Genomic DNA, 21,365 nt, shown 5'->3' with positions numbered 1-21,365 from the left:
ATTTTTTGTCTCCTTTCTTTAAAAATTCGGTGTCATGTTACCCTTTTTCCAATCCAAAGGGACGCCTTGTCGGAACGACGTATCGAATACGGTTGTGAGGGAGGAGAGTATTTCGCTCCTTGTTTCTTTAAGGGTAGTAAGGGGGGGTGGGAGGGTAGTGGTCAAAATATCGAAAAATGCAAGACTGCATTTTATGTAAGGTCACGCATCACTTCGTCCAACCTCAAGGCCTTGCGCGCCTGCCAGACATGTGAGGCATTTAAATGGTGGTCTTACGCAGTTAAATACCACGCCGTCAAACGCTCAGTCAGCTGAGGTTTGAATAATCTACTGTTTACCTTCATATCTCTGCTATGAATTGCTTTATTTGACCGATTTTTTTTTTTTTTTTTTTTTTTTGCTTTACGATACTTTCTTCAGGCCGCGCTGGGCATTGTAATAAGGCCGCGGCCACACAGGGAGTGAGAAAGCTAGCGAGAGCGACAAGGCGAGTTTCCATGGCCACACGAAAATCAAGGCGGGGCGAGGGTTGTCATGGGAACGAGGTCCTCAAACTGCCGCAAACTATAGTCTGTTCAGAGCATGAAGTCGGTTCAGGGTGGAGCTGATATCGTCGTTTACCTCTAGCTATGCTGCCAAATCAACCTTCGTACATGCGTCTCTCTCTTATTTCCCATCCATGTGCTATTTGAAAGCGATATTTTTTTTTATATTCTGTATATAGTAAAGGAAGTTACATAGTACAATGAGTGTCGATGTTTAGGATTATAACAACGATTTGTATAAATTCTATGACATGTGGCAGCGATTTTTTCCCCATGTTGCCGCGTTTTGGTGGTGGTGGTGGTGGTGGTAGTGGTGGTGGTGGTGGTGGTCGGCGTGTCCCCTTAGATCCCTTCCCCGGGTTGAGAGGGAGAGAGAGAGAGAGAGAGAGATAAACAGGTGGGTTGTGGGTGGGTAGGTAGGTAGGTGCTAATCTGATAATTGGCGGTCGAACTGGCAGCACCGCACTCATGGGAATTCAGGAATCTGCCACACCTTGAACCGACTTCATGCTCTGAACAGACTATAGTATAGCTTCTCACCCAGTGTCTCACCCATCCCCGTCGGCGCGTCGGCGCAAACAAAGGATGAGGTGAAATGTTTTTTTTTTTTTTTATAAATAGTTCCGTGCTTCACTTATTTTCCGTTTTATGAAAAATCTGTATACACCATTGTGTTCAGGGGGATTTTCTCTATAAGATGGATTTGTTCATTTTAGTACTCATTTCATAGCCCCTGCAAATGGTAGCTTTATGTAAAATGTTATAAACATTACAGAGTGATTATTTAACTTCAACTCGTTAGTATACCCTGCGGGGTAGAACCAACGGGGAAGGGGGCAGTGGCCATCAGCTGCTTTGTTTTAATCCTTTTAGCCTTGACAAGGAGCAAGTCTCCATAACACAACATTGGACTGGCCACCCATTGGTGGCCTCTAATATTTTTATCGAGTTCTTAGAGGCAGGAGCGATGGCCAGAGGGCGGCAGAAGAGAAAGGAATGTATGAGACTGGTGTCTATTAATGTGAATGGTTTAGGTGGTGAGGAAAAGAGGAGAGTGATGATTGATAATTTTGTAAATGGTAAAGTGGATGTGTTGGGAGTGAGTGAAACACATATTCGAGGAACTGGTGTGAGTGATGGTAGAGAGGGTACGTGGGAGGGTGTGCCTGGGGGGGTTATATGGACGGGGATAGATGAGAAGTATAGAGGCAAAAGTAAGGAAGGATGTGCTATTATGATGTCTGAAAGAGTGTGGAGTGGTGTGACTGGTTGGAAGGGATCAAGAATTGTGTGGGTGAAAGGAAAAGTAGGTTTAGAAAATTATGCATGGGTGTGTATTTATCCACCAGTAAATGTGAAAAAGTAAAAAAAAAGGACTGAGAGAAAGGGAAGCATTTTGGGATGAAGTGAATGCATGTTTGAAGAGTTTTGAGAAAGAAAGGAAACTTATTATGATGGGAGATATGAATACTAAAGTGGGTGATGAATGTGTGATGGATGTGGTGGGAAAATGGGGGATACCTGGGAAGAATGAAAATGGAGAGTGCCTGGTGGATGTCTGTCCTGAGAGGGGAATGTTCCTCTGCACAAGAATATCCACCGATACACATGGAGGAGGGGAGAAGGAAATGAGCAAAAAGGATTGATTGATTATGTAGCAGTAGATGAAAGGCTTAGAAAAGAAATTTGTGACGCAAAGGTAGTAAGAGGAATGTTCGATGGATCTGACCATCTTGCAGTGCTGGCAGAGTTAAAGATGAAAGAAAATTGGGTGTTTGAAAAGAAAGGTGAAGTAAAAAAGGAAATACTGAAGATAGAAAAGTTACAGGAAAAAGAAATAAAAGATGAGTATAACCGTGAAATGGCAGAGGCCTTAAGTGAAAAATGGGAAAGTGTAAAAGATAATACAAATATTGAAAAAGCTCTTGGAACATTTAAAGAAATAATGGTAACTGCAACAAAAGAAGTGTTAGGGATGAAAGTGGTGAGAGATGGAAAAAGAAAAGGAAATTCATGGTGGACAGAAGAGATAAGGAGGATAGTAAAAGAGAAAAGGGAACTTTTTAAGAAAACTCAAGAAAGAAATGTGTCCGAAGAAGTAAAAAGGGAAAGGAAAAAGAAATATAGAGAATGCAAAATTTAATTAAAACAAGCCATAAAAGGAATTAAGAAGAGAGTTGATGAAGACTTTGGAAAAAGACTAAGTGAAAAATATAAAGGGAACAGGAAATCATATTGGAAAGAAGTAAAAAACGAAAGAAATGCAGAAAATATCTCCTCAAGTAAAATAAATGAAATTATGGATGAGAATGGAAAGATGTTGAAAGACAGGGAAGCTATGAAAGAGAGATGGAGAGAATATTTCAAAAACTTAATGAATTTTGAGGGTGGACGTCCAGCAGCTGTAACAGCAGCAGTTTTGAGTAGAGGTAGAGGAGGAGTATATAAAGAAAGAAGTTTAACATATGAAGAAGTAAATCAGGCAATAAAAATATTAAAAAAATGGAAAGGTAGCAGGAATTGATGGAATCACAGCAGAAATGTTGAAGTGTGGAGGAGATGAAATCGTGAAATGGATGGTCAAGATATGTAAAGTAGCATGGGAAGGGGGGGGGGGGGGGATGCCATCAGACTGGACGGAAGCCATCATTGTCCCAGTTTACAAGGGTAAGGGCAGGAGAGGGGAATGTGGGAGCTATAGAGGTATAAGTCTCCTGAGTATACCCGGAAAGGTATATGGAAAAGTCATAATAGAGAGGGTGCAAAGACTTACAGAAGAGAAAATCAGTGAAGAACAAGGAGGCTTCAGGAAGGGAAGGGGATGTGTGGATCAGATATTTGCCTTCAGGATGGTAGTAGAAAAAATATTAGCAAAAGGAAAGAAACTATACGCTGCCTTCATGGATTTGGAAAAAAAGCTTATGACAAAGTCGATTGGATTGCATTGTGAGATGTTTTAAGGATTTATGGTGTGGGAGGAAAACTGCTTAGTGCAATAAAGTCTTTTTTATGAGGATGCATCTGCATGTGTCAAAATTACTGGAGAAACAAGTGAACATTTTGAGATAAAAGTGGGCTTAAGACAAGGGTGCGTCATGTCACCATGGTTATTCAATATTTATATGGATGATGTCATTAGAGAAATGAAGGGCAAAGTTGGAGAAGTTGGAGTAAGACTGTTCGATGAGGGAAGGAAGTGGGTACTGAATTCGATACTGTTTGCTGATGACACGGTGCTCATTGCAGAAAATGAAAGTGACCTACAAAATTTGGTCAGTGTTTTTGATAGTGTTTGTAATAGGAGAAAGCTGAAAGTAAATGTCAACAAAAGTAAAGTGATGATTTGTGAGCGAAGTAGAAGTGAGGTTGTAGATTTTGTATGCCCATATAGAGTGGGAATTGAATGTGAAAAAGAATGCAAAATAATTTTGAATGGTGAAGAAATGGAGGAGGGCAATGAGTTTAAGTACCTTGGATCAATTATGTGTAAGCATGGTGGTATGGAGGGAGAGATAAGAGAAAGGGCATTGCAAGGAAAAGGGTGGTAGGGTCTTTGGGACGAATCGTGAATGGCAGAAGTGTGAGCATGGAGGTAAAGAGGGATTTGAGAAATACAATAATTGTACCAACCCTCACATATGCAAGTGAAACGCGGGCCTGGAATGAAAGTCAGAGGTCTAGAGTGCAGGCAGTGGAAATGAGTTACTTGAAGAGTGCTTGTGGTGTGAGTAGAATGGATGAAATGAGTAATGAAAGTGTGTACAAGCATTTTGGAATGTGTCACAGGGGTGAAGGGAAGAAGTGTGGAGTGGTGGAAAAAGTGAAGCGACAGACCTTAAAGTGGTTTGGCCACATGAAGCGAATGGAGGAGAGTAAGATGACCAGAAGGGTGTATGTGAGTGAGATAGAGGGAGGGTGTAGTGACCCTCTAAGTCTCTCCATTTTCTATTGCTCATCCCGTTCTCTCCATCTTCCATTTCTTCAGTCTACCCTTAACTCATCACGCTCTCTTTCTTTTCTCTCACTTTCAACACACACTATTCCATTTCATCTATTACACATATTCATCACACATTAATTTCTTTTCTTACGAGTCACTACATATTATAAATGTATATAATCATTCTTATTATTATAAGCGACATTATGTGCAACTAACATCACCAAAGAGCTAATATTATAAACGCTACTGTATATCAACCATTATAAATATTCATTCATAATATTCAAATACATGTATAGCCTCAAAATAAATGTCTTCCTCAATGGAGTCACCACTGGTTATTAGTTGTGTCTTTTAACCTACAAGGCGGCCTTAGCGGATCCAAACGGCGTTGTACCAGCTACAACGTTTGCTGCCTCGAAAACATACAAACAGAAATGTTTGGTTTTCGCTGTAGCGGCCTAGGCTGCCGCTACAAGGGAATGCTAGAGGACGACCTCCAGTGAAATGGAGGGATATGGTGCAAGAGTACGTTGGGGAAAGGGGGGAAAGATCTTTGAGAAACTTTGAGCAGGCAAGGAGGGAGTGTCTGGCTAGAGAAAGATGGAAGCTTTTCTGCCGTGGCCATCCCCTGGTGGGAGCTCCTAGGAGCAGGCGTCGATGAAATGATGATGATGATGACTATTTATTTAGTTCCTGTTTTATTGAGTTTTCACAAACATATTCGAGTTCTCCAATCACTGGTGCGTCTAACGGTGTTAAGCAAAATGTCCTATATAATGTATGAGTTGAGTTACGGCAAATAATATAGAAGCATGTCTGTAATGTCACACCTTCTGACTGAGCTATCTCGCGCGAGAAAAGTTAATCGTCAACTCTCCTCTCTTTTTCTCTTATCAACTAGCTTTCTCGCCATTACCTGTTTGCTGCCAGTGTGGCCACCTCCATTGGTTAATATGTATTAAAGTTTCTCGCCCTCGCTCGCTTTCTCGCTCCCTGTGTGGACGCGGCCTTAAGAGTGGACGTCACCGTCGTCACGGTATTCAGACTATTCTCAGTGACCGGAGAACAGTCGGGAGTGATGGTGCGCTGAGCTTTCGCGCCCATTTCCCCCTTGTATTTCCATTTATTTTGCTTGTAACATTCACAATGCCTCCCAAGCGAGAGAGAGAGAGAGAGAGAGAGAGAGAGAGAGAGAGAGAGAGAGAGAGAGAGAGACTAACCTCACAGACGCCAAAGCATAGAGAGAGACACAGCCGAAGACGAGGGCAGCCAAGATGGCCAGCCATGTGTGCACGGTGAAGGGCAGAGCCAGACTTTGCCAGCGTGGGAGAGGACCGACCGCAGGACCCATGAAGCAAGCCACCTGGGGCAGAGAGAGAGAGAGAGAGAGAGAGAGAGAGAGAGAGAGAGAGAGAGAGAGAGAGAGAGAGAGAGAATTATTATAGGTTGATAGACAACCACAGTTAGATGGATAGATAAATAAAATAAGACAGATCGATGAATAGATTGGCTGATTGATAGCCAAATAAGTAAACAGACAGGCAGACAGACAGACAGACAAAATATTGGACAGACACAAACACAGCGGCAAAAGGAAAGACTAGAAAGACTATCAAATTGCAACAAGCGTATAATTATCAACAAAAGGTAAAGGAAAAGTTTGTGGAATACGTTCTAACCACTTCCCGCACTAGTCCCTAAAAAGAAACCACGAGTAAGCAGACACTCACAGACACACAAATTAACAGATAATCACATTTACACGAACGCTCACAAACACACAATCTACTAACATCATAATCTTGGAATGAAAAAAACATCAAAACTCACAAAAAAATGAAAAATCACATCCACACACCCATAAACACAGAACCACGCATATCAGGATCACACACACACACACACACACACACACACACACACACGCAGAGGTCACTACTTACATCTGAATCATAGAAGTTAGAAAAGTCCATCACTCTGCATCTTGTGTCAGCGTCTGTTATGAAGATGTTAGCCAGAGCGAAGTCAACATCCCCGCGCCCAACATCCCCAACCAAACCAGAAAACGATCCATTCTCCAACAGCGACCCCCACAGTTTACCTTTAGGAAGCAAACATAGAGTGGTCGTGATGCGGTGGAGGAAGAAAGAAGATGCAATGATATGGAGTGTTAGCAGAAAAACATATATGGTAGATGGTGAGAGAGTAGTAGTAGTAATAGTAGTAGTAGTAGTAGTGGTAGCTGTATCTCCTTTGTACTAATAGCTATTGAGTCCGTGATTTTCCGTGATTTTTTTTTTCCCCTGCCGTCTGAGCGTGGGCCTGCCCCCCCCCCCCCCCCCCCGGTTGAGAACCACTGACCTAGAGGATATCAAAATAGAACAAGTAGCATAGGTAGAAGTCGATAGAGGAGAGGAAGAATAGACAAACGAAAACACGAACAAGAAAGGAAAAAAAAAAAAAAAAGCAAGAGCAAGAAGGACGAAAACGGGAGCAAGAAAACAAGATACGGAATCAGTCAGTCACTTTACCAATCCGTCACCTCCGCTTTCTCTCACCGTCCACGGGCTGCTTGAAGACTGGGGTAAAGTTGAGGGCGGTGGACAAGGCCATAGCGACGTGATAATCCCTTCCATACTTTTGCCCGCGCCTGTCTATCATGGAGTGCGGTGAGAATTGGAACCAACCCACCTGCGCGGAAGAGAGGATAAGAGAGGCAGGAAGATTTTGTGATAGGGGTTTAGGGACGGTGGGATGTACGGGAAAGTGAAACAAGAAATAAAGGGAAAGAGGAAAATGAAAGGGGTAAGAAATGTACATTAGTCTGTGGAGAAAGTGCCATTTACAAAAATACTCGTAGTGCAGTGATGGAGAAAAAAGAACGCAGTAGTGAGGGAGAAATAGATGATAAGAAAGTCAAAAAGGAAAAAAAATATGGAAGGAAGTGAGGGGATAGAGGAAGTAAGACAAATGTGAAGTGAGGAATAGGACGATAAGAGATTTACAGTATGTGATGGAAGAGAGGAATTGAGAGGAGGGAAGAGAGCCATGGGATAAGAAATGTAAGAAAGGACTCAGGTATTTCGGCTCGTGTTAGCAGGATCAAAATTGCTTGAAAGATTTCCAGTCACACAAACCTTCAACTTCGCTCCCTGCAGGTTCGTAATCTTGGGGGAGAAGAGTCTTGTTGCCTTCCACCTCTTTTCTCCCCCGCCTCCTCCTCCACCGTTATGTCTCCAGCTGGTTATCCTCCTCATGGGAGGTTCTCGAAATAGTTGGTTCGTGTACACTTCCCAACCACCCTTGACCTGTTACCATCGTCATCACCATTATTATTATTATTATTATTATTATTATTATTATTATTATTATTTTATCAATGTTATTTTAATATTTTCTTATTACAATTATTATAAAAAATCTCATTTATTAATATTTTTATTTATAATATATGAACTGAGGGAATAAAATTTTCCATTTTCGGTGAAGCTGAAAAAAATCCCTTTACAGAAGAATAAATGAAAGGAGGAGTAAAGTTCTTAGTTCTTATGAAATATCTTCAATGCGGGAAGCAATATCATTATTGTGAGGGAGAACTGTGGGCATGGCAGCAAAGTCTTCCCTCGTGGAGGCAGCTGCTTAAACAGATGTCGAGAATGTTTCAAGTAGGGGATGAGGAGAAATGACCAGATCGGCAGCCACCTACTAATGACAATGTGGAAGAATCTGTAGATGAACACACTTTCATAGACAAATCCCAGGCAACAAAAGAGAAGGTTCTAAGTAAAAGTACAAAGGTGTATGGATGTCAACATTTTACAAAAGAGTTCAATGTGTTTGAGGCAAGAGGAGAGACAACGCATAATTTCGATAAAATATTTCAGGCCCTCCGCTCTGCACCACCAGCATCAGTCGTAGCTAAAAGGGGATTTCCAGCCAGTGCCCTATTTATAGCAAAACTAAGAACATGCTGTGACCCTAGTAGTGACTGTTTGTGTTTCCACTGGTTGCCAGAATACCGCTAGCTCGTGGCACAGTGACGGTGTCGGGAAAGAAAATCAATCAAGCCGCCTTAAATATCAGTCTGAGTGACTAATTTCAGTTTGTCTTGCCCCGTGGACTAATTGCCGACTAACTTTCAACAGGCTAGACTAATCTTGGAAAGTGAGTAACTGCGTGTTCGTCAAAGAGAAGTTAAAATTACGTAGTCTGACACCCTAAAAAGTTAGTCTAGTTGATTCGTTAAAAGATCTAGACAAATTTTTGACTTATTATAGAGCTGGACTAATTCACTGATCCATATTAGACATTATTATAAATATTAATGAACTAGACTGATTTTTTTGTCCATATAAGTCATAGCCTCATTTATCAGGATATGTAGGCTATCTAGGAGAATTATTATAGCACTATATCATGATAGAAAACGGATAGGTGTCAGTCCTTAATCATGTGGCGTAGTGATGTAGCGGATATCCGCCTCCGCCTCCGCCTCGAGGAGCCTCCGCAGTGAAAATATTATCCGCATTACAATCCGCATCCACGCTTTCACCTCGCATATCGAAGGCTTTCGATATGTCTAGCGCAACAGAGAAAGTTTCACCGAAACGGCTAAAAGAGGATGACCAAAAGTCAGTTAAGAGGGCAAGAAGATTGCCAGTAGAACGCCCCTTGCGGAATCCATACTGGCGATCAGATAGAAGGTTAGAAGTGGAAAGGTGCTTTTGAATCTTCCGGTTAAGGATTGATTCAAAAGCTTTAGATAGACAGGAAAGTAAAGCTATAGGGCGGTAGTTTGAGGGATTGGAACGGTCACCCTTCTTAGGCACAGGCTGTACAATAGCATACTTCCAGCAGGAAGGAAAGATAGATGTTGATAGGCAGAGACGAAAGAGTTTGACCAGGCAGGGTGTCAGCACAGAAGCACAGTTTTTAAGGACAATAGGAGGCAATCCATCAGGTCCAAAAGCCTTCTGAGAGTTGAGGCCAGAGAGGGCATAGAAAACATCATTAGGAAGAATCTTAATAACAGGCATAAAGGAGTCAGAGGGAGGATGAGTAGGAGGAATATGCCCAGAATCGTCCAAGGTGGAGTTCTTACAGAAAGTTTGAGCGAAGTGTTCAGCCTTAGAGACAGATGAGACGGCGGTGCTGCCGTCAGGGTTAAGGAGAGGAAGGAAAGAGGAAGAAGTGAAATTGGAGGAGATATTTTTGGCTAGATGCCAGAAGTCACGGGAAGAATTAGAAGAAGCAAGGTGTTGACATTTTCTATTTATAAAATAGGTTTTGGTAAGTCGGAGAATAGATTTGGCACGATTCCGGGCTGAAATGTATAGATCAAAGTTAGTGGGAGTTCGAAGGCTCTGGAACCTTTTATGAGCTGCCTCTCTATCTTTAATAGCACGAGAACAAGCATGATTAAACCAAGGCTTTTTAGCATGAGGAGTAGAGAAAGTACGTGGAATGTATGCCTCCATTCCAGAGACAATCACCTCTGTGATGCGCTGAGCACACACAGAGGGGTCTCCCTCCTGGAAGCAGTAATCATTCCACGGGAAATCGGGAAAGTACATCCTCAGGTCGTCCCACCGAGATGAAGCAAAATGCCAGAAGCATCGCCTCTTCGGTGGGTCCAGAGGATGTACAGAAGCGATAGGACAGGATACAGAAATAAGTTTATGATCGGAGGAGCCCAACGGAGAGAACAGTTTGACAGAGTAAGCAGAAGGATTAGAGGTAAGGAAGAGGTCTAGAATGTTGGGCCTGTCTCCAAGACGGTCGGGAATACGAGTAGGGTGCTGAACCAACTGCTCTAGGTCGTTGAGAAGAGCAAAGTTGTAGGCTTGTTCACCAGGCTGGTCAGTGAAAGAGGATGAAAGCCAAAACTGGTGGTGAACATTGAAATCTCCCAAGATGGAGATTTCAGCGAAGGGAGAGTGGGTCAAGATGTGCTCCACTTTAGAGTTCAAATAGTCAAAGAGTTTTACATAGTTAGTAGAGTTAGGTGAGAGATAAACAGCACACATAATTTAGCTACCAGTATTTTTCTGTATGCATGGTTGGAAAGGATTTTTTTTAAAACAATTTATCTGCTGTTTAGTGAAGTGGCAAATATATATATATATATATATATATATATATATATATATATATATATATATATATATATATATATATATATATATATATATATATATATATATATATATATATATATATATATATATATATATATATATATATATATATATATATATATATATATATATATATATATATATATATATATATATATATATAATGTGCCAAAATTATGTTTTCAGTTACTTTGAGGTTACAGCATTTGAATAGAGATTTGAGTTTACCAACTGACGTTTTCATCCTGGTGTTAGTAAAATGACTGTGCATAATAAAAAAAATAATAAAACCACATATAATTAAAACCACAATACCTGATGAAACTAACATATCCACAAAAAACACTGGTTTTATTGATGGGTTTTTGGTTTAAACCAGGGGTGTCAAACTCATGGCCCGCGGGATAGTCATAAATGGCCCGCGGTATCACGGTAACTTCAATCTTGTCAATGTATTTTCTACCCTTGTTGGCCCCCATGACGGCACTTCAGAGTATGAATTGGCCCTCGAAGGATTTTGAGTTTGACACCCCTGGTTTAAACTGCCAACCCTGTTGTACATAATTAAAATCTTACATATAGTTAAAACCACAATACTGATGAAACTAACAAAGATACACACAAAATAATAAAAAAATGGTATTATTAGTTGGTTTAAACCACTGTTTTTTAAACCACTCCAGACATCTGTCACCCGTCGGCAATAAGCTACGATCGTCGGATGTCGGCAATGGTCGGCATTTAAGAGGATCTATTTACGATGGGCATAATGTACTATCACCTTCATTTCTAGCTGTCTCATTTGTAAATGGAACTATAGACAAGAACATTGGTGAATTTTGACACCCCGCAGGAAGAGGAACTGTTCTCCAGGGACAGAACACCGCTATACACTACTTATGTTGTTGTTGTTATTGTTGTTGTCTGTGGTTTAATAGTTTTGTTGTTGCTGTTGTTACTGTATTGTTGTCAGATCTGACTAAATAATTGATGGAGTACTAGTAGTAAAGGTAGTAGTAGTAGTAGTAGTAGTAGGAGGAGGAGGAGGAGGAAGATGGAAGAGGAGATGAAAGAGGAGGAGGAGGAGGAAGAGCAAATGGAGGAAGGAAGTTGGAGTTATAATTTTGTTGTGCGACATTTGTAATTCATTTGACATAATCTGATGAATATGCTAGATTTCCATTTGCTTTTAGTTTGATGAGAGAGGGACGAACTTTGGCATGTGTCAAGGTCAAAGTATCAATTCAGGCCTGGCAGTGTAATTTTTTGTCTTTCTTAAAAACAACAAACCCTCCAATATGCAGCACTGTTGTTGTAACGTTTTGACAGGTGGAAATTATTGGGAACATACACATGCTCGTTATCCTCAATGGCTCAGTAACGTCTATATACTAAATTTATATACTATTCAGCAGCATTATTTGTTTCTACGACTGTTACCAGTTACCAAATATAGTGTTTATCGTATGCTACGTAAGGCTGGTATTTTGTGTGTAAAAATGTTCACATTACGGGATTAGAATTTTTGTTCACACAGAAAAGAATATCCACCTTTAGGCAGTTAACTTTAGCTAGAGTCACACTGACTTTACGACCTGCTAGCGACCACCCGTGACCCCAAAATGCTGCGATTCACACCCACCGCTTTCCGACCTAGTCCAGGCAAATTAGCAGTTTTAGGGGAAAAAAATCATAAGTTTTTTATATTTGGCAGGAAGACTCTTCAAGGGTCATAGAACAAAGATCTAAAGAGTTCCCCTCCATCAAGTGTGTGCTTCCCCCTTTTTTTGGGGGAAAACCCCCCTTTGGAGGGTACTTCTCCTCATATTTACTCTTTTTTCTCAAAAACGGTGCATCGGACGGGTAAAAGGTATATGGAGCAAAAAAATAGAAAATTAAATTCTCCACAACTTCATTTCTATGTCTTTTTGCCCTAATTATTACGGTTTTTGCGGAAATGAGGTCGAAAGTAGTAGACTCATTTTTGCCGATATTAAAAAAAATGCATTCGGTCCTTACACTTTGCTTAATAACTTTGAAATTCATAATTTATCCTCAAAATACCATATAGATGACATTGTAGAGTAGAGATTCAGGTTTCATTTGGTATCCTTGTTTTGGTCTAAATATTAGAAGAAGGGGAAAGAGAATAACAAATATAAAACTGTAAATCCTGAGATGTCCACGGCTATGTTGCTTTTACATCAAAAGCTTTTTTTGTAAATTGATACTGAACAAGCTTGAAAATAACATTATACCATGCCCATTTCTCTCTTCATTTGTGGTAAACAGGTTTGTGATTTCTTTCTTTTCAGAATAGAATGAAATTATTTTCAGAAATAATGGTAATGATATATTATAGACTTAAGTGAACACAACAAAATATTTACCATGGCTTCAAGTAATGAGATGTGTTTTTGTTGCCAAAAGACATTAAGTGAAGGTGAAACAGTGAAAGTGAAAGATGGTATACATAATTTGAGACGTGTCAGTAAAATTAGAAATGACGGAAATTTTAAAATGCTAAAGGAAGTGAACACTATTCAAGTGCATAAAATATGTAGGCGTGAGTACATAAAAGAGAAAAATATTGCCAGAGATGAAAAAAAGAAAAGAGAAAGGTTGCAAGAAACAAAGCAAACCATGAGATCAGAAGAAAAATTTGATTTCAAAAACAAGTGCTTATTCTGTAGTGATATATGTGATACTGCAATTGAAAAGAAAAAGAATGTGAGCAGACGCAGAAAAATTTGGGAAGTTAGAGTTCTGCATCTGAAAAAGAAAATTTCAGACTTTGCTAAAGAAAGAAAAGATGAACTAGGTGACAAAGTATTCAAACGAGTTAACAGTGTCCTGTGTCTTGTTGCTGAAGAAGCCCGTTATCATGAAGTTTGCTATTCAAACTTTTTTACCAACACATCATTTCTCCAAACCCCTTCCTTCCCATCATGGCAAGGTTTCATGGAGGGTATAACCTATGCTCATTCTTATGAGCAGTCAAAAATTCTTGCACTGCCTTTCATAAGCCTACCACCAACTGAGTACAGCATGTGTGGTACTGATGAAGAACCATAAACAGTGGACCATAGTTCTGAAATCCCACTGCCATCCATGATGTATCCAATGGACCCAAGATACGACATAAGGAGATGAAATCCTCCCAGCCTTACAATTATATTGCTAAGTTCACCATTTGGATTGGAGGAAACTATATCCTTGGCTTTGATGTAGAGTGGCTGGTCAAAAGTTACAAAGCATATCACTTGCTTTGATTTTTTTGTTTCCTCAGCAGCATAGTTTAAAGCACTTAGCACCGTATTGTACTCAGTTGGTGGTAGGCTTATGAAAGGCAGTGCAAGAATTTTTGACTGCTCATAAGAATGAGCATAGGTTATACCCTCCATGAAACCTTGCCATGATGGGAAGGAAGGGGTTTGGAGAAATTTTCCATACATCCACAAAACATCCTTTGGTGCTGGGGTTGAAACATAATGTACATCTTCCCTGTTACACACATTTTTCAGTTCTAAGGCATTCAAACCTTGTTTTTGTTTGCCCTCAAACTTTCTTATTTTAATGTTTCCAGCTGCAGCAATCTCATTTGAGGATGGGATACTTCTCAATTTATTTATTTCCTGAGTTCTTACAGTTCTTGATGGAGTTATGCACTTTATTCCACCCATTGAATGAAATGTTCCTTTGCCAGACAAGGTTTGAATGTTGAAGTCTGCGTTATCAAAAACATACTGACAAAATGAATCTCCTTCCACATCTGGTTTCCAAGAAATTGCAGCCGATGACTCAAACAGTGAGACATCATTATAGGCAGAACAAAATCCAAAGTTTGATACTGTGTTAACAATGGTTCTAGAGCCAGTTTTCCGAAATAAATATCCTGCCAAACCAAGCAATAGGCAGGACAAAAATGATCGGGGACGTGTTGCAGAAATTATTGCATGTGCAATTGCTGTACAGTGTACACTTCTTTTCTAATTTTCCCTTATCACTCTTTTTGTCTTTTTGAACAACTAGTTCTAAGAAGGCATGTAATGTTTCAGGCACAACATCATCTGCATTTTTCATAAATTCAGTGATATCTGGATAATCTGTGGTATTGTAAGGATTTGTTCTGATATCCTCACGAATTATAGTTGCTGCAGCTTTTACGATTCTTAATCTTTCATCTTTCTCACTTTTCTCTCTCTCTGTGTACCAGGTATTGGTCAGTTTTAGTCCAGAGCCACGGAAACAAACTAATGTTGATCTTTTCTTCATTTGAAAGAACATTACTCTATCTTCATATGTGTCCATTAACTTATTTTTCAATGTTTTCTCAGTTACGGATGAACTTTCTGGCATATTTTCTTCAAGATTTTTCATTAAGTCATGTAAAGTGAATTGGCATTCTTCTGATTCCTCAATGTACCTACATAGTTTTTCAAAAGCACAGTCAATATGCTCATCTTTTGGACGTAATCTTTTTAAAGATGATGATGTGTTGGTAAAAAAGTTTGAATAGCAAACTTCATGATAACGGGCTTCTTCAGCAACAAGACACAGGACACTGTTAACTCGTTTGAATACTTTGTCACCTAGTTCATCTTTTCTTTCTTTAGCAAAGTCTGAAATTTTCTTTTTCAGATGCAGAACTCTAACTTCCCAAATTTTTCTGCGTCTGCTCACATTCTTTTTCTTTTCAATTGCAGTATCACATATATCACTACAGAATAAGCACTTGTTTTTGAAATCAAATTTTTCTTCTGATCTCATGGTTTGCTTTGTTTCTTGCAACCTTTCTCTTTTCTTTTTTTCATCTCTGGCAATATTTTTCTCTTTTATGTACTCACGCCTACATATTTTATGCACTTGAATAGTGTTCACTTCCTTTAGCATTTTAAAATTTCCGTCATTTCTAATTTTACTGACACGTCTCAAATTATGTATACCATCTTTCACTTTCACTGTTTCACCTTCACTTAATGTCTTTTGGCAACAAAAACACATCTCATTACTTGAAGCCATGGTAAATATTTTGTTGTGTTCACTTAAGTCTATAATATATCATTACCATTATTTCTGAAAATAATTTCATTCTATTCTGAAAAGAAAGAAATCACAAACCTGTTTACCACAAATGAAGAGAGAAATGGGCATGGTATAATGTTATTTTCAAGCTTGTTCAGTATCAATTTACAAAAAAAGCTTTTGATGTAAAAGCAACATAGCCGTGGACATCTCAGGATTTACAGTTTTATATTTGTTATTCTCTTTCCCCTTCTTCTAATATTTAGACCAAAACAAGGATACCAAATGAAACCTGAATCTCTACTCTACAATGTCATCTATATGGTATTTTGAGGATAAATTATGAATTTCAAAGTTATTAAGCAAAGTGTAAGGACCGAATGCATTTTTTTTAATATCGGCAAAAATGAGTCTACTACTTTCGACCTCATTTCCGCAAAAACCGTAATAATTAGGGCAAAAAGACATAGAAATGAAGTTGTGGAGAATTTAATTTTCTATTTTTTTGCTCCATATACCTTTTACCCGTCCGATGCACCGTTTTTGAGAAAAAAGAGTAAATATGAGAAGTACCCTCCAAAGGGGGGTTTTCCCCCAAAAAAAGGGGGAAGCACACACTTGATGGAGGGGAACTCTTTAGATCTTTGTTCTATGACCCTTGAAGAGTCTTCCTGCCAAATATAAAAAACTTATGATTTTTTTCTCCAAAATGGCCTTTTTTCGTCTAATTTGCCTGGACTAACCGCATAGGTGGCAGAGTAGTCGTGCGACCGAACGGATACCGGTGGTCGTTTAGTGTCCGTCCAGTGTTCGTCCAGTGGATGGCCGGACGGCGACCATGGTAAGATCCACACGACCTCACACCTGGAGTCAGGCCAAGACGCCCCCCATACGCCGACCGGTGACCGACAGGCAAGGACCAGTACGCGTCCTGTCGCAATGAGGACGGCGACCTCCCTTAACGACCTGCTGCTGACGTGCTCTGCACTGTCATACACTGGGGAAAATTGCCGTTCATACGTTATTATCAGTTGTTACAGTAATATTACCATCCAGTTTTATTGCACATTTCTCTTTCTTATTTCTGTAAATTATTTGTGAAAAAATAATTATTTAGAGAGGTAATGAAAGTATTCTGTGCTTCACTGCATGAAAAGACGGATGGTTGTGACCCCCCCCTCCCCACCCCCCCATGTGCCGCAGACATGCAAAAAATGCTCTAAGCAATCTTGGTTTAACCTGCATGTTAGTATGTATGTTCCATTATATTCGTTCTAAAGCATTTCCATCAACCTGGGCAGAGCAGAAAATGAAATTTAAATCCTCTTTGAAATGGATAAAAATCATTAGCTCCACAGACTCTAATGTTTTTTGCTGTATGCATAATGTCCTGCAGTACTTTATTTTCGTTAGACAGAGGTGATCCACACACATTTGGCCGTGTGCTTGACCTGTGGAGCAGGTTGAGTCGGGACGGAGTTTGGACGGACTGACGGGGCGTGGGACGTCACTGCTCAGGAATGTACCTCATTCCCGGTCAAGGGTGGTTTGACCTACCACCGGTCGCCTCACAACTCGCCGTGTGATAGAAAGCCGGATGTCGACCACGGCCAATGACGGATGCAAAAAGGACGGCGAATATCAGCGACCCCTACTACTAAACGGCAACCAGACGGCTTCCTCTCGCCATCCGGTCGCCGTTCACCAGTTAACCGTCACCTGTCGGCCACCGGTGGCAGTCCGCTTCCCGTCCAGATACAGTCCATTCGGCCACCGAACGGTAACTTTTATACGACCGCGCAGCGACCTGAGAAGTCGGTTGGAGGTTTTGGTGCAGCACCCAAAAATTCCAGCCGACCTTTTCGATCGCATGGCGGACGGAGACACATGACGATCGCACGCACGTCCATGTGAGACCTACCGCGACCTGCAAGCCGCGGGAGGTCGTCAGTAGGTCGTAAAGTCAGTGTGACTAGGCCTTTAGCCGACTGACAACCGCGCGGAAAGGCAGGGAAGGGCTCGGTGTGGTCAGGTCTGGTCGCGCCTACCCGCCTTCCGCCTATCGCAACGTGGCTGCCAGTGCTCTGTTAAGCTTTACTTTTACCGCGGGATACCACTTTTATATATTTTACCGTCATGGCACTAAGATGAAAACAACTAGTGTGCTTTTCTAAGGCAGCAATATATCACAACACGAAGCAGTAGTCCTGGTGTGGGCTGACCCTCCAAGACGTAGCTAATACCCGCCGAATAAGAGTGAGCTAGTGTTCTTTCACATCAAAGGAATCACCTCAAGGGCAAAAACAAACATACAAACGAAAAAGGCCCGTTAAGCGCTGCTCCCGCAAAAGAAAAGAGAAAGAGTGGCCAAAAGAGAGGTCAGTTTCGGATAAGAGTGCCTTGAAACTCCCCCTTGAAAAAATGCAAGTCAAAGGCAGGAGAAATGCAGAGAGAGGAAGATTGTTCAAGAGTTTACCAGCGAAAGGGATGAAAGAATGAAGATGCTGATTAATTCTTGTATAATGGGTTTGGATAAAATAAGGAAAAGCTGGAGTAGAAATTCGAGTGCAGTGATGCCTGCAGAATGGGTGGAGGCATGCAGTTAGTAAGTTCACAAGAGCAGGTTGAAAGAAAATATCGATAGAAAGAGCAAACACTAAACTAGTACTTAAGAGGTAGAAAACTGAGTAAAATGACTAAGGGAGTTGATGCGAAGAGCTTTTGAGTAAACTCTGTCCAAAAGGGCTGTGTATGTGTAGTCCCCCCACGTATGAGAGGCGGTGGCTAAGTGGTCAACATGCGGGCGTGGTGTCGTGCCGGATCAGGGTTCAAGTCCCTCCCGCTGTTACATGCTGACAATTTTCAGTCGCCGAGTGGCATAAGACTACCCATATGCTGTCCTGATGACTACCTATCAACCCGGACTCTAGCGAAACCCTTCAAAGAGGATCAGGTGGGGATGCAGGGAATAGCATGAACCAAGCAAGATGGCTCCACTATAAAACACTTGCCTGCGCCAATAACGACCATCAGTCCCCATCAAGAAAGTCTGCTGGCGCTATAGGGTGAACGTACAAAAAAGAGGGGGCTGACAAGGCCCTTGTATACGGATAACATCTGGGAGGGGAATAAACACTACCACCACCCCCACGAACACCACCATCGCCACCACCACCACCCCCACGAACACCACCATCCCCACCACCACCACCACCACCTTACCTTAGCAATCCCCACCAGGTGTACCGTCTTCTTGGCCGCCGTACTTCGCATCAATGTCCTCACTTCTCCTACCGTAAGCCCAACCACCAGGTACCTTCCACGGGTGTCCCAGGGTGGCCGTGGGCGAGATAGATAAGCCAGTAGGTGCGTGTGTGTGTGGTTGTTGGGGTGGAGAAGAAAGTGTGCGCGGCAGTTCACACTTCCACCTAATCCCCAGTCCACCCTTTGGTAATCTTGTGGCTTCCTTACGGTCCATATCTGTGACGGAAGAGTTTAAGGAGGCTGATAAGGTGGAAGAAGAAGGAGAAAAAGTATGGGAGATGTAGAAGTTGGGAAGAAGTAAAAAAGAGACAGGAAAAAAAATGACGATAATAAAATATAATATAAGAAAACAAAGATAAAAAAGAAACAAGAAAATAATAATGATACTAATACAGAAAAAAAAAATCATGAAAGAAAATATGTGATAAAAATAGTAAATGAAGAGAACAAAACTAAATTACACACACAAAAAAAACATCTTTGTCACTCTATAACAGTCCCAAACACATTAACAATAAACAACATTTCTTAAGAACTTTCAACTTACTTGCCGAGGATTAGGAGAAGCGAGAATAACGTTAAAAACTGGCAAATCATATCCACCATTCTCCTTTTTTTTCTCTTCTCTCGACTTTCTTTCATTTCCTTCCTCCTTTTCATTTTTTATCTTTTCGTCCATTTCCTCATCTTCTATTAGCTCTTTTTCCTCCTCTTCCTTCTTTTCTTCGTTTTTCTGTACTCTTATCTCGTTTCCTTTCCTCTCTTCCCTCACCTCCTTCTCCTCTTCTTTCTTTCCCTCCTCTCTTATCCCTCTCTCCTTTTTTTTTCCTTCTTGCACCCCATCCTCAGCCTTTCCTTCCTCTTTTTCACACCATATCACACCAAGAGAACATTCACTCAGCTCTCCAGCCAGGACAGACCGCAGGAACCTTTCCAGGCCATCCCCCTCAGTATTCATCATTGACTGGATGCGAAAAAATCTTCCCCTATGAACCTCTTCCCATATAGCTTCAGCATCAGTAGCAGACTTAGACAGGGGATGATGGGTTAACCAGGTCAGGAAAATTATTAGAAAAAGGTAAGAGTTCTTGCTGGGCCTTTCTGGTGCCATTCTGGACTCTAGACTATACGTGTTACATGAAAAGGTTTATAAAGAGAATGGGATGGTGTGGCGTCTGTCAGTGTGTTTATGTGTATGTGCGCGCAGTGGAATGTAAGTTATCTGACTGTGAGCATAGTCTACGGTTGGTTGTTTTATGAGAGAGAGAGAGAGAGAGAGAGAGAGAGAGAGAGAGAGAGAGAGAGAGAGAGAGAGAGAGAGAGAGAGAGAGAGAGAGAGAGAGAGAGAGAGAGAGAGAGAGAGAGAGAGAGAGAATTTACAAAAAGGTCATTATGAGTTTTTAGAAAAGTTATCATGAGAGAGAGAGAGAGAGAGAGAGAGAGAGAGAGAGAGAGAGAGAGAGAGAGAGAGAGAGTATTTGAATATTTTTACGCACTTGCTAAACTGTCAGACAAAGCTCCGTTACCTAAGATTATTTATTTAGTTACCGAGTGTGGCATTTTTGCTTTACCTGGACCAGATAAATAAATAAAAATCTAATAGGTTAATGAGACTTTTTGAAAACTGTTACGAGAATTTTCAATGAGTGAATTGACGAGTGAATAAGTGAGTGGCGAAACTGAATTCAGAATTTATTACGATTCGTAACACTATTTCTTAATAAGACTGATTCATTACTTACGAATCTTCATGTATAGCTATGTGTAGGTACGTGCCTAACAGAAAGGGTTCTAACTAGCGATGTGCCGATGCTGCGATGTTGACCGATACCGATACCGATACTCACTTCTCAGCCTATACCGATACTCCAGTACTAACGAAGGGCCAATATTTTTCCGATACCGATACTTTTCTATTATGGTTCCATATCGGTAAGAATATGGAAATAGCTTTGTCTTCAATCACGCATAAAAAAATAACCCAGAAAAGTATCGGGGTATCAGCCATATTTCACCTTACCAATACCAATCCTACAAATTAAGTCCGATTCTGCCGATACCGATATGTTTATCTTCACTGTTAATATCAGCACATTTCTAATGCTAACATATCGGCCTCAAATCCACAACATGGGCACTCGTAATTTTTCCCTTGATATCTATTTCTTCAATTTAAAGTCAGTGTGTTTGTTCTTTTACTGTGATTATGTTGCCCAATTCAAAGTGTCCCTTCGATTTTTATCGATCAATGATATTATTTTCCATGACCTTTGTATGTAATGTTTATGCTGAGCTCTGTCATATGTTTACTTATTTTTTTATACATTTCCTTTTTTTTTTCTTTTAATATTCTTTTTATTTTATATTTTAATATTTCTTTACCAAGTACATTCCTTCCACCTACATGATTAATGTTGTACGCACGCTTTGTTGTGCCAAGTCCTGTCC

General features: G+C 40.6%; 1 protein-coding gene across 2 annotated transcripts in view; it reads right to left on the bottom strand.

The window, feature by feature from the left end:
- Positions 1 to 20,186, bottom strand: part of LOC126986805 (glutamate receptor ionotropic, delta-1-like) — a 92,500-nt gene extending 72,314 nt beyond the window's left edge. For both annotated transcript variants that reach the window (XM_050843169.1, XM_050843170.1), the window contains exons 1-5: positions 18,876 to 20,186; positions 7,629 to 7,799; positions 7,050 to 7,182; positions 6,435 to 6,592; positions 5,712 to 5,854 (exon numbers count right to left, since the gene is read on the bottom strand). In XM_050843169.1, coding sequence (XP_050699126.1) covers positions 5,712 to 5,854; positions 6,435 to 6,592; positions 7,050 to 7,182; positions 7,629 to 7,799; positions 18,876 to 18,926 — 656 coding nt within the window. In that variant the 5' untranslated portion in view covers positions 18,927 to 20,186. The remainder of the gene's footprint in view (positions 1 to 5,711; positions 5,855 to 6,434; positions 6,593 to 7,049; positions 7,183 to 7,628; positions 7,800 to 18,875) is intronic.
- Positions 20,187 to 21,365: the final 1,179 nt, after the last annotated feature.

This window comes from Eriocheir sinensis, chromosome 63, assembly GCF_024679095.1.
Source record: "Eriocheir sinensis breed Jianghai 21 chromosome 63, ASM2467909v1, whole genome shotgun sequence".
In the NCBI taxonomy this organism is placed as follows: domain Eukaryota; kingdom Metazoa; phylum Arthropoda; class Malacostraca; order Decapoda; family Varunidae; genus Eriocheir; species Eriocheir sinensis.
Note: the sequence above shows the minus strand (reverse complement) of the source record. Positions and strands in the feature narration are given on the sequence as shown.